Source organism: Stomoxys calcitrans, chromosome 2 (genome assembly GCF_963082655.1).
Source record: "Stomoxys calcitrans chromosome 2, idStoCalc2.1, whole genome shotgun sequence".
Lineage (NCBI taxonomy): Eukaryota > Metazoa > Arthropoda > Insecta > Diptera > Muscidae > Stomoxys > Stomoxys calcitrans.
Window position 1 is genome coordinate 174,940,436 of NC_081553.1, and position 18,760 is coordinate 174,959,195.

Genomic DNA, 18,760 nt, shown 5'->3' on the forward strand with positions numbered 1-18,760 from the left:
TGATAAGTTATCCAATTTTCACCGAATTTTGACGAAAGGGAGTTTACATATATACCCGAAGTGGTGGGCATCCAATGTTTGGCCCGGCCGAACTTAATGCCTTTTTTGCTGTACCTCAGTAAAACTTGAGGTACACCAAAGAGGATTTACACCAAAACAACCTTGGTATGACTTTAAATGTCACAATGCAAGAAATAGTATGTTCTCTCTGTTAAAAACTTACAAAAAAGACAACTCACTTGAGTCCAAAACACAATATTTAGAATCTGCCAAAAAATACAGATATATATGCTTAATCAGTAAACAGAACCATAACAGATATTTATTGAATACAATAAACAATGTAAGCGACTCTAAGCAGTGGTGGAGAGCAGTCAAAGTGATAAGGAACCAAACATTTCAAATAAGTCCAACAATATCATCAGAATGTTTCAAAAATCACTTTCAAGAGCTTTTAAACCCTCAACAGAATGCATTGCAAATATCTTACGCCCTAAATTTTAACACTGATCTGATTTTAGATAGTGAAATCAGTTTGGTAGAGCTAAAAAGTGTTCTTAGAAAGTTGAAGATGAATAAAGCGCCAGGAGAGGATCGAATCCCATATGAACACATTGTATATGCAACAGAAGATTTCCATAAGCAATTAGTAGTTAGATACAACAAAATTCTAAATACTGGAGATATTGATAAGGCATTTAATAAGACTATAATATTCCCGATACATAAAAAAGGAAATATGTCAGAACCTTCAAATTACAGAGGAATTGCGTTTATGAACTGCTTGGCAAAAATAATGATGGGTATCCTAAACGAAAGACTATGTAAATGGGTAAATCATCATCAGGTGTTATGTGAATATCAGGCCGGATTCAGAAAAGGTTATTCCACTGTTGATAACATCTATAATCTAGCATCTATTGTGAGCCTTAAAATCAAGGAAAATAAAAAAGTATACGCATTTTTTGTGGACTTCAAAGCGGCTTTTGATAATGTTCACAGAAAATCACTTTTATACAAACTGGCTCAACTTGGTGTATCAAACAAGTTCGTAAAACTGATTCAGAATATATATGACAACACAGAATATGCGGTTTGGACAGGAGAGGAACTTTCGGAATATTTTGGAACTGATTCGGGTGTTAAACAGGGATGCCTATTATCGCCAATGCTATTCTCTCTATATATAAATGATCTACATGAACACTTAGAAGGTGGAATATACATCAAAAATTTGAACATAAGACTTTTGCTATATGCAGACGACATTGTTATCCTAGCAGATGATATACATATACTGCAAACCATGATCTTAAACCTCGAAAACTACTGCAGAATGTGGAACTTACAAGTCAATATGAGCAAGTCTGAAATACTCATATTCAGAAAGGGAGGAAGGCTTAGCGCAAGAGAGAAATGGATGTATAATGGAAATGAGATTAGAATTGTAAACGAGTATAAATATCTAGGCGTCACATTTACACCAAAGCTATCTTTTTTAAAGCATGTAGAAAATCGCACAAACCAGTCAAAGATGGCAATAAATACCACATGGACTAACTTTCTGGGAAAAAAAGATGTCAATATTCCCATGAAATGGAAAATCTACCAGGCCGTTTGCAGGGCAATACAAACATATTCTGCTCAAGTATGGGGATTTGCTCACTTTGACGAGGTTGATAAACTACAACGTTATTTTTTGAAGAAAATACTGAAGGTGCCCTGTTTTGCTCCTAACTACGCACTCATGCTCGAGACCGCGGTTGAAAGTTGCCATTTATATACACTAAATCTACATCTACAATACATACACCAAATAATGCACAAATATCAAGAAACTCGTTTACCAAGAAAGCTAACTAATTTATTACTGCAAGAAGAAGGATTTTGGGTATCAGATATTAAAAGAACTGCACAACGATTAAACGTACAATGGCCAAATACCACGAATGAATATGAGTGGAATTTATTCAGCACATGCTTGGTTAATAGTGAACGACATTATATCTTTTATGAAAACTTGAAGTTAAAATATCAAAGCCAATCTAGAATATACAAACATTTAGATTATAGAATGGGAGAAATGTACTTTACTGATTCTTACTCTAGCGATCAAATTTCCTGGGTCTTTAAGGCAAGATGTGGATTGATCAACCTGAATGCCAACAGATTTAATGCAGAAAACGAGGAAAGAAAATGTTCTATGTGCAACCTTAATCGAGATGAAACATTACTGCACTTTCTTGGAGAGTGTCCTGTTTTGAGAGAATTTAGAATTACAATATTCCAATCTGCTGTGCTATCTGAGGAAACCATGATCAACATCTTAGACGGCCGTGAACCTGACAATTGGCGACAGCTAATTTCATACTTAAAAACTTGTTTATCCTACAGGAAATTTCTAGTAAATGAGTACAACTCCGTATAGAAGGCATGAAAAGTTATATATATGACAGACGGCTTATAACAGAGCCATTGTCTATTAATACCTTACTTTCTTTTTTTACCAAACTGTAATTACAGATCAGCAATCTATTGTAATGTAAAGAAATATGTTGGTGAATAAAGAAATTATTATTATTATTATTGTTTAATCTGACTAGATAGGGTATCAGTATTTTTTAAATGTTATTCAGAAGATTTTAAGTCAAACATCTGCGAAACTGTAGGAGATATTTTGTACGATATCTTGTTTCAAGCATTACCCTACATAAAGAACGTTTTGGAATAGGATCGTATATGTGCCTTCTGCAGCCCAAGCACAATTTCATAGCACCAAGACGACGAATTACGGGAGCCCAAAAATAGGCTCCCTGCCACCTATGACCCGTAAATCATTTACAAAATCTATGTTACACCTCAGCTATTGCCGCTTTGTGTTCTTAGCAAGTGTATAATACCTTAACTAAAGGGTGATTTTTTTGAGGTTAGGATTTTCATGCATTAGTATTTGACAGATCACGTGGGATTTCAAACATGGTGTCAAAGAGAAAGATGCTCAGTATGCTTTGACATTTCATCATGAATAGACTTACTAACGAGCAACGCTTGCAAATCATTGAATTTTATTACCAAAATCAGTGTTCGGTTCGAAATGTGTTCATTCACCGTAACGTTGTGTCCAACAGCATCTTTGAAAAAATACGGTCCAATGATTCCACCAGCGTACAAACCACACCAAACAGTGCATTTTTCGGGATGCATGGGCAGTTCTTGAACGGCTTCTGGTTGCTCTTCACTCCAAATGCGGCAATTTTGCTTATTTACGTAGCCATTCAACCAGAAATGAGCCTCATCGCTGAACAAAATTTGTCAAAATTTGAACACATTTCGAACCGAACACTGATTTTGGTAATAAAATTCAATGATTTGCAAGCGTTGCTCGTTAGTAAGTCTATTCATGATGAAATGTCAAAGCATACTGAGCATCTTTCTCTTTGACACCATGTCTGAAATCCCACGTGATCTGTCAAATACTAATGCATGAAAATCCTAACCTCAAAAAAATCACCCTTTATTTAAGTCCACGGCAACCGGTTGTACGTACCGGATTGACCTGATGATGTCCTACATCGGCAAGGGCTGCCGCCTCAGTGTACAACACACTGCTACAACAATAACTTTAACTCTTGTTCTCATATATCATCATAATAAAATATATTATTTTATTATTTTCTTGGCTACATTCAACGTGGCATGAGAACAAATGTTCTTTCCTTTATGACTGATGTTCTTCCAAACATAATCTCCATTGTGTCAAATGACTTAGATTCAAATTTTCATTTTGTTGACTTTAAATACATGCATACATTAATGTGCATAAATAATCCAAACTAATGTCCAACGTTAAACCTCAAAAAGTCTGCAACCTTGATTTGTGCACTTCAAATGATATTAAATTTAAAAGATAAATATTGGTATATTTGGATGCTCCAGCATAGCAAATGTTTAACTAAGCTGAATTTATACATACATATACTTCGAACAAGTAAGAAAGGGATAAAGTCGGACGAAGCCATCTTTTGATACCGTCAGACCCATAGAACCAGATAAATAGTATGATATGGCACTCAAGTAAGAGTATAATCTGGGAGATTATTGAAGATCGGAATAGAACGGAGGAAGTTTCGAGTGGGAAATCTGAGCCGACTTTGACATCGATAGTAAAACACTAATAACAAGAATGCAGGAACTCTAGCACAAATACAATCGGTATAGCAACACGGATGGTTAAAGATAGAGAAGTGTTGGTGTTGGTGACTACCTTATAAAGAGTGATTTTTATACCCTCCACCATAGGATGGGGGTATACTAATTTCGTCATTCTGTTTGTAACTACTCGAAATATTCGTCTGAGACCCCATAAAGTATATATATTCTTGATCGTCCCGACATTTTATGTCGATCTAGCGATGTCCATCCGTCTGTCCGTCCGTCCGTCTGTCAGTCGAAAGCACGCTAACTTCCGAAGGAATAAAGCTAGCCGCTTGAAATTTTGCGCAAATTCTTCTTATTAGTGTAGGTCGGTTGGTATTGTAAATGGGCCATATCGGTTCATGTTTTGAAATAGCTGCCATATAAACCGATCTTGGGTCTTGACTTCGCACGATGTGTTTTGTTATGAAGTCCAACAAGTGTGCCAAGTATAGTTCAAATCGGACCATAACCTGACATAGCTGTCATATAAACAGATCTTGAGCCTCTAGAGTGCGCAATTCTTATCCGATTTAAATGAATTTTTGCACGAAGTATTTCGTTATGATGTCCAACAAGTGTGCTAAGTATGGTTCAAATCGGTCCATAACCTGATATAGCTGTCATATAAACATATCTGGGGACTTGACTTCTTGAGCTTCTAGAGGGCGCAATTCCTATCCGATTTGGCTGAAATTTTGCATGACGTATTTTAACAACTGTGTCAAATAAGGTCCAAATCGGTTCATAACCTGATATAGCTGCCATATAAACCGATCTTGGGTCTTGACTTCTTGAGCCTCTAGAGGTCGCAATTATTATCCGATTTGCCTGAAATTTTGTACGACAGATCCTCTCTTGACCATCAACATACGTGTTTATTATGGTCGGAATCGGTCTATAGCCCGATACTGCTCCCATATTAATCGATCTCTCTATTTTACTTCTTGAGCCCCCAAAGGGAGCAATTTTTATTCGAATTGGCTGACATTTTACACAGGTCTCCAACATATAATTTAATTGTGGTCCAAACCGGACCCTATCGTGATATCGCTCTAATAGCAGAGCAAATCTTTTCTTTTATCCTTTTTTGCCTAAGACGAGATGCCGGGAAAAGAACTCGACAAATGCGACCCATGGTGGAGGGTAGATAAGATTCGGCCCGGCCAAACTTGGAACGCTTTTACTTGTTTAGTTATTATCTTTTTGGCAACACTGTTTTAAACAGCTCACGCCAGTTTTGTGTTTTGTTTCACCATAAATCGTCTTACAAACGAACAACGCTGGCAAATTTTGAATTTTATTATCAAAATGTGTGCTCTGCTAAGAAAGTTCATCACATGCTTCTTGCATTCAGCGACGAAACTCATTTTTGGCTCAATGGATACGTAAATAAGCAGAATTGTCGATTTTGGAGTGAAGATGAGCCAGAAGTATTACAAGAGCTTCCAATGCATTGAGAAAAAGTCACAGTTTGGTGCGGCTTATGGGCTGGTGGCATCATTGAACCATACTTCTTCAAAAATTATGCGAATTGTAACGTCCAAATCCATCCACATCCAACTTTTTTTGCCCAAAATGCAAGAGTGCGTGAGTTGTTTAATCCAGTGCGTGAGTTGTTTAATCCAGTGTTGCCAAAAAGATTATGGCTTGAAAAATCACCCTTTATATGGCTGCCTTTCATCAGTGCACATCTGAGGCAATTCAATCTCACGTTTTGAATAGGCATTAGACATAGACATTAAATAAAGTTCGTAGAAGATCTATGGATATATCAACGGAATACCGTTTTTAAATACGTGTTTTGTCTTCCCCCCTACGTAAAGCTTATCAAACTGACGTGATTTCAAAAAAACATAATTTCTACAAGTAGGCTTTATGCTTTCATCTCTAATTATAACGAAAAATCCGTAGTCAACTTTAAATGGAAAAATGTGTATGACATTATTGATTTCATACCAATTTCCCACAAATTACTTAACAAGAGAAATAAATACCTATTTTATATGCAAGAAATATATTTACACCTGGGTTCCCCCTTCATATGAAATAATTCAATGTCGCAACAACAATATTTTTACCCCAAAACATATTTATTAAATGATACATACCTGACGCATAGCTGTTAAAAATCCTTGAGGATTAAAAAAGCCTGTCATCCAAAAGACCTTTTTTTCCACAAAAAACGCAGTGTGAAATGTGCACGCAGCATATCATACACAGGATATTTAAAAATAAAAACCGAAGAAAGATGAGACAAAAACAGAGTGACATGTATTAGAGATGCGAGTGAATTCGGCTATGGTGTGTTCGTTATTCTTGCTTAGCCTGACAAATTAAACACATCAAGCGAAAAACAAGTAAAGCCTTCAATTATAATACGAAAACATTACAAAGGACGAGCGTAAACTGATGAGCAGCATTTAAATTTAATTAAGATTTCCACCGCAAGTACCAACGCACACAGGCATACCCACACCAGTTTTTGTTTTTGCCACATTTGTGGCCTTTGCGGCTCTGCTGTCAGTGGGTGTATTTGTGTGAGTGGTGGAACTTGTAGTTTCGAGTGGACACAAGAGTGCAACTTACCTTTGGACGATCCGTTGATATCCAGGTACGAAATTGTGCATTACGTTCCAGCAGCTCGGTGTACCAAAAGCCCAAAGTTGTTGACTCCCATGATATCTGCAAATGACAGAATTCAGTGAATGGAGATAAAAAATTGTGATATGCTCTGTGGTTGCTCTTCTCATTCCATCTCTATGCCACCACAGTGTATTTATGTGAAGCACGTCTTGTGTTTGAATTGAAAAATTCGCGAAAAAAGTCTTTTGTTCCCCCACAAGAATGGTATACTTGTTATTTTTTTGGTATACTTGTATTAAATCAATGCCAGTCTCCTTGATTGGAGTCTCTCTAGGTCAACAAATAATGCAAAATATACAAATTTTGCCCATGAACATTCCACTAAGGAACAGGGGCAAACTTCTCACCAATCAATGAGTGCAGTTCGATTCAAGTTTTAGCTCAATGATAAGGGTCCTCCTTCCACAGTGCGACACCTCTTTGGAGAGAAGTTTTTACATGGCATATTACCTCACAAATGTTGCCAGCATTAGGAGAAGAAAGCCACAGCTGAAAATTTTTTCTGATGGTCTCACCAGGATTGGAGCTCAGGCGTTGAGCGTCATAGGCGGACATGCTAACCTCTGCGCTACGGTGGCCTCAATAAATAATGCTGCGCCAAATTTCATGGGATTCGATGGTGATTGCAATCTCTGACAGACGTATTAAGAAAAAGCAAACTGGAGCTAAGTTCGGTCGTGCCGATTCTTATTTACCTTCCACAGCGTTTGCCAGGTCCTTACCCAGTATCTCTTTGTAGGCAAACAAATGTTAAAGGATAAAAATTCCTATGCTATTGGATCCTTATCAGGTTAAGGACCGATTCGGATCATACTTGGTTAGGATGTTGGAGACCATAGTAGACATCATTGTGCGAACATTTCAGCCAAATCGGATACGAATTGCGCCCTAAAGAAGCTCATGAAGTAATAACGGGAGATCGGTTTATATAGGAGCTATATCAGGTTATGGACCGATTCAGGCTAAACATGGGACATATGTTGGAGGTCGTAAGAGAAGTTATTGTGGACATTTTAAGCCAAATTTGATAAGAATTCAGCTCTCTAGAGGCTCAAGAAGTATAATCGGGAGATCGGATTATATGAGAGCTATATCAAGTTTTGGACCGATTCACACCATACTTTATTAAGATGTTGACCATAGTTGAAGTCATTTAGAAAAAAATCATCCAAATTGGAAAAGAATTGCGCCCTGTAGGTGTTCAAGAAGTAATAACGGGAGATCGTTTTATATGAAAGCTATATCAGATTATCGACCGATTCAGATCATATTTGGCACACACGTAGATCATAGAAGACGTTGTTGTACAAAATTTCAGCCAAATTAGTTGAAGTCATTTTGCAAATTTTCAGCCAAATTGGAAAAGAATTGCGCCCTGTAGGCGTTCAAGAAGTAATAACGGGAGATTGTTTTATATGAAAGCTATATCAGATTATCGACCGATTCAGACCATATTTGGCACACACATAGATCATAGAAGACGTCGCACAGTGGGCCAAATGGCAAAAAAATTGGAAATAAGTCTACAACTTTTTATCTGTTGATTTTAGCCATACAAAATGTTCTAGACATTTGTAGAGGAGGACATAGGCTTTCAGAAAAGTGCTGTTGTTGGTCCATATCTTTAATACAGGGTGAGCTACAGGGTGTCAAAGTTGACCACTTTTGACTTCTCCAAGCTTCTGGGGGCCATAACTTTTGATCTACTCAACCGATTTACATGATTTAGGACTCTAGAGAAAGAGCTTGACAAGATCTAAAAAACTTATGCATAAAGTACCATGCCATCGTGTACTGTTAAGGAGTTATGAATTGTTTAATTTTAAAATATGAAAATTTGGCCTTGGTTTTTTTCAGTGTTTTTTTAATAACTCCGTCAATTTTAAAGCTATAAACTTCATACTTCACACAAATTATGCCAGCATATGTGTGCATAAAATACAAAAGGAATCACGTGAATATCTTTGGCGGTTTAAAAATGGCATCGTTTTCAATATGAAAAATATTTTTTTTGTCAAAAAATTGCAAAATTTTTCAAAAAAGATACTCCCATTTCCTTTAAGTTTTCGCAAACTTTGGCCGTCAAAGCATTATCATTTCTTTCCATTTTCACAAAGTCGAGGTATTAAGAAAAGTTTTAAGTGCTAATTTGGCTAATTTCGATATCAAACAACACCGTTATCTTAAGACCAAAATGGCCAATTTTTTTACTAAACTTCAAAAGTTTCTCACTGGAAAAAAAGTTCCACGGGGATTTTTTCGCTTTTTTTGAACTTAAATGAAAGCTTAAAATGTTCCCAACATTTTAAGGTATGTCTCGCCATATCCTAGCCATAAATGAGATCGTAGCGATCAAAATACTGAAAAAAGTCAATTTTCAAGTAGTGCTATATTCATTGCTAAAAAACAAGTATTACGTCACATTTTATTGCAAAGATGTTAAATAAACTTTTATTTGGTAACACTTCTTCTACAAAACACAAAAAGAATCATGGAAATATCTCTATTCTATTCCATTTTATGGAACCGGCAATAAAAAAGTCAATTTTTCAAAAAAGTCGAATTTCCCAAATTTTGTTTTTGTTGTCCTAATTGCACATGACACACTATAGCCATATTTACGCAACATACCTTATCGTAAAGGAAATTTTCATACCTTTCCAACGATGTATAAAACATTTCTCAACTCGGATTCTATCTACTCTAAAATTCATTTACACTTCATTAAACTCTATATAAAAATGTCTATTTGTGAAATGGAACCTTATATGGGGCCTACACTAAAACATTGATAGATTTGCCCAGGGTTTACAATACAAATGTGTTAGAATAAAAAAAGGTCTCCTGCCAAAGTTTAAAAAAATTGGAATAAAAATATGTGTTTTAGAGCGAAAACACTTCGCATCGGCGTGCGTTTGTATAGTACCTACATCTATTTTTAATGTAAGCTGATGATTTTTGAATAAAAAGTAACCTAGAAATATACCTGCATATATATATATATTTGTGTTAAGATTTGATGCAGACAAATGTTACCTGTTTCGCTATGTCGAATTCCCAGGAAATCCACCGTATCAATGAATGTGAAAAAACCTACCCATAAAAAATTCATTGTCATTTTTTTTAACCAAATTCGAGTCCAGGTAAATAATTATAGAAGAGTAAGTAAAAAGAGGCACTTTGGACCCCTTTTTACGATTGCGTCTGATACCTGAAATGGGTCATTAATTGTGAATATATTGCATAAATATTTGAACAAAATCCAAATTTTCTTCATTATATTTTGTAGAGGCGTAAAGGACATTTATAAGTTATGGAAGTCATACTGAAGTATTCCACTCTTTCGAAAATTGTATGGGACATCAAAAATGATTCCAAATCATACACGGAGTCATTTAAGGAACTTGTTTACACTTTGGACCACATATATGGAATAAGGCTAAATAAAGACGCTTTAGACAAACTTGAAAAATTCTACAAATCATTTGAGAGAAGGTTGCCAGAATGTTCATTCGCAAAAATCAAGTTTTTCAAAATGTATGAGAAGTGGCTGAAATCGGATCTACTTATTGAAATTAAACCGCTGATTCCCGGCCGGCCTAGCAAAGCATACGACGAAGTTACGGAGAAAACCAAAAAGAAAAAACAAGAGGAACTATTGGCGGCACATCCGCCAAATTTAATAAAAGATACGTTCAAAACAGCATTGTTAAAAACACAACCAAAAAATGTTGGACGAATTGTCGATGTTTTACCATTAGCATCTCCGAAAAGGGTAAAGAGAATGGTAGAAAGTATTCCAACTCCAAAATCGACTACAGAATTCACGGAGGAAGATGCACTGGCCCTGATTTTGAACCTAGGCCTCTCAAGAAACAAATACTCAACAATGAGGAAGGCTCTTCGTGAAAAAGGATGGGGTTGTTTACCCTCAAAACATAAATTGTACAACACCAGGACGAAAATGGTGCCATCAAATATATACGTGGACGAATTAAAAGCAAGAGTGAAACTTGCTGATCTTGTTGAAAATACAGCTGTTAGAATTATTTCTAATTTTACTGAAGAACAGTTGAACACATGTAATAATTCCGAAGTGGTTTTGATCAGCAAATGGGGTTGTGATGGATCATCTGGATTTTCCGAATATAAGCAACAAACAGAAATAGATACCAACTTCGCATCAATTTTCATGGCATCATTAGTACCATTGAGAATGAGATTGTACAAGGACCAATCTTCATCATCGAAAGAAAATGCATTTCAAGATATATGGATAAATAGAACACCTGGGTCAAAATATTTATGTCGCCCAATTCGGTTTGAGTATACAAAGGAAGACCGGAACACAACACGATCTTTGGTGAACGAAATAAAGGAAGAAATTGCTGCATTACCCATGATTGTTATAAACCAATTGGGAAGAAATATAAAAGTTTCGTTTCAACTACAACTCACTATGATCGATGGAAAGGTGGCAAACGCATTAACTGGCGTTATGTCCAATTGGAGATGCAATATTTGTGGCAAGAAGAATGGGCAATTCGAGGACAAGTCTGATGAAAATTTAGTAAACGAAAATGCGCTCAATTTCGGTATTTCGCCCCTGCACTGTAGAATTCGATTCATGGAGTAATGTTTGCATTTATCGTATGACCTTAAATATCGGACTAGCCCTGGAAACCGCGATGTCTCTGCTAGAAACAACCAAGATCTTCACAAAATGAGGCAGGAAGAGAAGAATCGAATCCAGTTGGAGTTTAAACAAAAGGGACTTATAATAGATAAACCTCTTTACGGATACGGAAGCACAAATGATGGCAACTCGGCAAGGCGGTTTTTTGAGGACCCCGTATCGACATCTAAAATAACCGGTCTTGATGAACACTTGCTAAGACGATTCAAAGTGATTTTGGCTGTAATCAATAGCAAAAAGATGATAAATTCAACCAAATTTGAAGCTTATAGTAATGACACAAAAAACATTTTATCTGATTTATATTCGTGGAAAGCTTTAACACCGACAGTACATAAAGTCTTACATCATGGCAAGGAAATTGTGGAATACAACATACTTCCGTTAGGAGAACTTACAGAAGAAGCTCAGGAATCCCGTAATAGAGATGTTAAACAGTTCCGGCTTTTCAATACCCGAAAGAGCACCAAATTTAACCAAAATTATGATTTACTTCAATATTTATTGTTATCGTCTGATCCGGTACTATACAGCATCAGAACTAAATGGCTACCAAAAATATGTGACGATATAGATAAGGACGATCCCGATGCCATTCAAATTAAAGAGCTTTTAAATTTTGATACCTTAGATTATTTGGTAGAGAATAAAATCAAATAATACAAAACTAAAATGCTTTTTTATTTTGGGAGTAGCTAATATACATATAAACGCACGCCGATGCGAAGTGTTTTCGCTCTAAAACACATATTTTTATTCCAATTTTTTTAAACTTTGGCAGGAGACCTTTTTTTATTCTAACACATTTGTATTGTAAACCCTGGGCAAATCTATCAATGTTTTAGTGTAGGCCCCATATAAGGTTCCATTTCACAAATAGACATTTTTATATAGAGTTTAATGAAGTGTAAATGAATTTTAGAGTAGATAGAATCCGAGTTGAGAAATGTTTTATACATCGTTGGAAAGGTATGAAAATTTCCTTTACGATAAGGTATGTTGCGTAAATATGGCTATAGTGTGTCATGTGCAATTAGGACAACAAAAACAAAATTTGGGAAATTCGACTTTTTTGAAAAATTGACTTTTTTATTGCCGGTTCCATAAAATGGAATAGAATAGAGATATTTCCATGATTCTTTTTGTGTTTTGTAGAAGAAGTGTTACCAAATAAAAGTTTATCTAACATCTTTGCAATAAAATGTGACGTAATACTTGTTTTTTAGCAATGAATATAGCTCTACTTGAAAATTGACTTTTTTCAGTATTTTGATCGCTACGATCTCATTTATGGCTAGGATATGGCGAGACATACCTTAAAATGTTGGGAACATTTTAAGCTTTCATTTAAGTTCAAAAAAAGCGAAAAAATCCCCGTGGAACTTTTTTTCCAGTGAGAAACTTTTGAAGTTTAGTAAAAAAATTGGCCATTTTGGTCTTAAGATAACGGTGTTGTTTGATATCGAAATTAGCCAAATTAGCACTTAAAACTTTTCTTAATACCTCGACTTTGTGAAAATGGAAAGAAATGATAATGCTTTGACGGCCAAAGTTTGCGAAAACTTAAAGGAAATGGGAGTATCTTTTTTGAAAAATTTTGCAATTTTTTGACAAAAAAAATATTTTTCATATTGAAAACGATGCCATTTTTAAACCGCCAAAGATATTCACGTGATTCCTTTTGTATTTTATGCACACATATGCTGGCATAATTTGTGTGAAGTATGAAGTTTATAGCTTTAAAATTGACGGAGTTATTAAAAAAACACTGAAAAAAACCAAGGCCAAATTTTCATATTTTAAAATTAAACAATTCATAACTCCTTAACAGTACACGATGGCATGGTACTTTATGCATAAGTTTTTTAGATCTTGTCAAGCTCTTTCTCTAGAGTCCTAAATCATGTAAATCGGTTGAGTAGATCAAAAGTTATGGCCCCCAGAAGCTTGGAGAAGTCAAAAGTGGTCAACTTTGACACCCTGTAGCTCACCCTGTATTAAAGATATGGACCAACAACAGCACTTTTCTGAAAGCCTATGTCCTCCTCTACAAATGTCTAGAACATTTTGTATGGCTAAAATCAACAGATAAAAAGTTGTAGACTTATTTCCAATTTTTTTGCCATTTGGCCCACTGTGCGTCGTCGTACAAAATTTCAGCCAAATCGGAAAAGAGTTGCTTCCTCTATAGGCTTAAGAATTAAAATCGGGGGATAGATTTTTTGGAAGCTATATCAGGTTATGAACCGATCTAGACTATACTCTGCATAGTAATTGGAAGTCATTACAAAAGACTTCATGCAAAATTTTAGCCAAATCGGATAACAATTGCACTCTCTAGAGGCTCAAGAAATAACAATTGCACTCTCTAGAGGCTATATAAATGTATGATCCGATTTTGACCATACATGGCATTGTTGTTGGATTGCGCGATTTGCGCGGTCTAGAGGCTCAAGAAGTCAAGGTATGAGATCGGTTTACATGACTACATATATCAAAATATGGACCAATAAAGCCCATTTACAATCCCAACCTAACTACACTGATAGGAAGATTACACTGATAGGAAGAATTCGTGCAAAATTTCAAGCGCCTACTCCTTCCAATGTTTGGTTGCTTTCCACAGATAGACGGTCAAACGGACAAACTGATGGACACGGCTAGATCGACTTAAATGTCATGGCGATCAAGAATATATTCTTTATGGGGTCGATGCGTTACAAACACAATGGCGTAGTCAGTGTACTCCCATTCCATGGTGAAGGGTGTCGCACAAGGACTTCTACTACGGCCCTCAACATTTATGCAAAGTATAGTCGAAATCGTTCCATAACCTGATATAGCTCCTTTTTAAACCAATCGCCCGATTTTACTTCTTGAGCCCCTATATGGCGCAATTCTTATCCGATTTGGCAAAACTTTTGCACAATGACATCTCCTACAACATTAAAGCCAAGTATCGACCGAATCGGTCCAGAACCTGATATAGCTCCAAGCTATTTTTATCCATAATTCTTTGTTTGCCAATAACAAGATATCAGGCAAATAACTCGAAAAATACGAACCTTGGTGAAGGGTATATGAGATTTGGCCCGGTCGAACTCACCCCCGGTGGGGGTGGGTCATCCGGTTGGTCTAGGCTTGAGGTGTGCGCCAGCAGGGAAGGACGGAACTCAAAAAGTACTTCGACAGCAGTAGCCAGTGAAGCCTCTAAGGAGGAATCGTCCACACCGCAAGTGTCCAGAGTCCTGAGGAAGAGTGGTTGCACTGCTTTTTCACATGCTCCTGGATGTATACGGAAGCTCATCATGAGAAGATGTTACGAATCTTGTGAAGATGAACTCCTGGCGGAATTCGAAAAAGAGGCTAATGCGACAGTGGTGGAAGTTATCAATCCTGACTATTGTCTGGTTTCTACAGATAAATCTCCACCACTGTAAGGCTGCTTCACCGGCACTAAAGGTCCTCCTGATGGCGTTTGGGGATTTGACGTGTGTCTTATCCAGGGACCAAGGGTGTGAGGAGGAATTGTTCGTGGACTAAGGAATGGGAGATGCAGAGCCTGTATTCTTGCAAATATTAGTCTAAATATTTTTCTTCTTCCGTCGCTAAGCACAGAAGATTCAGTAGTAGCCAGCCTTGAAATAAATAAGTCTCATTACTGACAAATTTGCAAATTTTGCCCATGAACATTCCACTAAGGAACAGGGGCAAACTTCTCACATATGAATGAGTGCAGTCTGATTCAAGTTTAAGCTCAATGATAAAGGGCCTCCTTTTTGATACCCGATTCCGAATGGCGTGCATCAGTGCGGCAGTTCGACACCTCTTTGGAGAGAAGTTTTACATGGCATAGTACTTCACGAACGTTAAAATTTTTTTTTTCTGATGGTCTCGCCAGGATTCGAATCCAGACATTCAGCGTCATAGGTAGACATGCTAACCTCTGCCCTACGGCAGCCTCCATTACTGACTGGCTTCTCTATATATGGCACACGATTCATAAATGTAAACTTCAAACCATAAGTTGCTGGTTAAATCCGCTTCTGCATGGAAGAAGATCCTCGTTGTAGGAAGTGATGCTATTGCACGAAAGGGATGAGCTGCTTATAGAATATATTATAAGTTGCAATCTGGCGATTTGTAATAAAGGGGATAAACCGACCTTTATTACCAGGATCAGGCAGGAGGTACTAGATATAACTTTTGTATTGGAAGATATAAGTGGAAGAATATGCGACTGGGAAGTGTTGGATGACCATAGCTTCTCTGATCATCGTTATATTAGTTTCAGCCTAGGAGAAAATACTGCAGAAGTGGTCTGACGGCTAAACAGAAGAAAGGCGAAATACGATAAATTTCTGCACCACTTCAGCACTTCTATCCCTTCTAGGCCAAAAAAAGGAAGTGGCAACTGCGGAGGATATAGACAAAATCAAGCGGATCACGAAGACCCTGAATAATTCGCTTGTGTCAGCATGTCCTACTGCTAAGCCAAGGGGAAAACAGCGACCGCCATGGTGGACCCCAGAGATGGTTGGTCTAAAGAATGACTGCAGAAAACTCTTCATCAGAGCAAAAGCCACAAGAGCACCACACGATTGGGACATCTATAAGACTGAGCTAAGAAAATATAAGGGCGAGCTGAGAAAGGCTCAGAACAAATCCTGGGTGGAATTCTGTAGCTCCGTGGAGAATACATCTGAGGCCTCTAGGCTAAGGACGATTCTGTCGTAGAGACCTATTATGGTGGGGTATATTCTTAAGTCAGAGAATGTATGGACAATGTCTAGTGAGGAAACACTAGAACTACTCATTGATACACATTTCCCGGAAAATTCTTTCAACGAACAATTTGGCTGTTGTCACAGGTATGCTGAAGATGTTGTCACTGGTCGTCGGAGGTTATTAGGGAAAATGTGTCTGAGCCGAAAATCCTTTCGGCGAAAAGAAATTTCGACTCCTTTAAGTCGCCAGGCCCTGATGATGTATCGAAATCCAAGATCGGTTTATATATCAGCTATATCAGGTTATGAAACGACTTGGCCCATACTTAGCACAGTTGTTGAAAACAAGACAATTCATACAAAATGTTAGGCAAATCGGATAACAATTGCGCCGTATAGAGGCTCAAAATACAAAATCCCAGATCGGTTTATGAGGCAGCTATATCAGGTTATGAACGGCTTTTGAGCATTCTTAGCACAGCATAACAAAACAACTCATACAAAACTTTAGACAGGTTGGCGTTAGGTTAGGTTTAAGTGGTAGTCTACCTTCAGAATCACTTAGACGTTTTTGTTCATTGTGATACCACAGGAACAGGAAAAGAAAGATGCCTTTTAGTTCCTATCGTTGAACCGACCACATCACTTTGAAAAGAATAACAACTTGCGAATGTTCACATCCGCCAATTCAGACAAGTTCTCAAGGAAATGAGAACCTAAAGCAGAACTCCTTCTGACTACCCATACGGGGCACACACACAACAGATGTCATTTGTTCTCTTCTTCACAGCTTCTGCCGAAGTCGCTAGTTGTAATCGTGAGTCTGTCAGCACGTTTTCCGATAAGACTGTGACCTGTCATAACGCATACAACGATCTAGACGTTTCGTGTAGCCACGATAGACCTATTCAAGCCTTGATTATGCCATATAATTTAGGAGTGTTAACAACCTCCGCTTTGTTATTTGTTAACCTTCGGGTCTTATACCGAATACTTAATTTGCATGTCGCCACAGACATACACAGTTCGCCCTGTGTCTTGGCTTGTGCAAATTTTTCCCTTAAGCTCATGTCATGGGACCCACAATTTATCCGCCTTTACCTTGACATATGGTTTATTCTGTTTCTAAGGACCTGGACCCCGGTACTGGTCTAAAGACTGTCATATAATATATGCCGATCTGCCGATTAAAGGTCTTGGGCTCATAAAAGGCGCGTTTGTTATCCGATTTCGCTGAAATTTGCCAAAATGAATTGTGTTGGACCCTTTCACATACTGAGTATGGTGCAGATCGGACTGTATTTGGTTATAGCTCCCATACAGACCGAACTCATGGACCATATTTCGATGTAGTTGCTAAGCTTTCATAAAAGGTGTATTTTTCACCGGATTTGGCGTATTGAGGTGAATGTGTATAAACGAGTTGGTTAATATCTAAAGTTCGGCGCGGCTGAAGGCATTTTTATACCCACCACCGAAGGATGGGGGTGTATTCATTTTGTCATTCCGTTTGCAACACATCGAAATGTACATTTCCGAACCTATAAAGTATATATATTCTTGATAAGCGTAAAAATCTAAGACGATCTAGACATGCCAGTCCGTCTGTCCATCTGTCTGTTGAAATCACGCTACAGTCCTTAAAAATAGAGATATTGAGCTGAAACTTTACACAGATTCCTTTTTTGTCCATAAGCAGGTTAAGTTCGAATAAGGGCTATATCGCACTATATCTTGATATAGCCCCCATATAGACCGATCCGCCAATTTGGGGTCTTAGGCCCATAAAAGCTACACCTATTATCCGATTTTGCTGAAATTTGGGACAGTGAGTTAAGTTAAGCCCCTCGACATATTTCTGCAATATGGCACAGATCGGTCCATAATTGGATATAGCTGCCATATAGACGGATCGCTCGACTTAAGGTCTTGGGCCCATAAAAAGCGCATTTATTTTCCGATTTCGCCGAAATTTGGGACAGTGAGTTGTGTTAGGATTTTCGACATCCTTCTTCAATTTGGTCCAGATTTGGATATAGCTGCCATATAGACCGATCCTCCTATTTGGGGTCTTAGGCCCATAAAAGCCACATTTATTATCGGATTTTGCCGAAATTTGGGACAGTGAGTTATCTTAAGCCCCTCGACATTTATCTTCAATTTGGCCTTGATCGGTTCAAATTTGGACATAGCTGCCATATAGACCGATCCTCTGATAAAAGCCACATTTATTATCCGATTTGGATGAAATTTGGGATAGTGAGTTAGGTTAAGCATCTCGACCTACTTCTGCAATTTGGCACCGATCAGTCCAGATTTGGATATTGCTGCCATATAGACCAATCTCCTGATTTAAGGTTTTGGGCCCATAAAAGGCGCAGTTATTATCTGATGTCGCCGAAATCTGGGACAGTGAGTTGTGTTGGGCCCTTTGATATTCTTCTTCAGTTTGGCTTAGATCGGTTCAGATTTGGATATAGCTGCCATATAGACCGAT

The 18,760-nt window shown here is 37.4% G+C and overlaps 1 protein-coding gene across 1 annotated transcript in view; it reads right to left on the reverse strand.

Annotated features, from left to right (window-relative positions):
* Positions 1-18,760, reverse strand: part of LOC106089711 (dynein axonemal heavy chain 5) — a 193,746-nt gene that overhangs the window by 38,564 nt on the left and 136,422 nt on the right. The window contains exons 31-32 of the mRNA XM_013255665.2: positions 6,784-6,879; positions 6,306-6,362 (exon numbers count right to left, since the gene is read on the reverse strand). Of these exons, the coding sequence (XP_013111119.2) occupies positions 6,306-6,362; positions 6,784-6,879 (153 nt within the window). The remainder of the gene's footprint in view (positions 1-6,305; positions 6,363-6,783; positions 6,880-18,760) is intronic.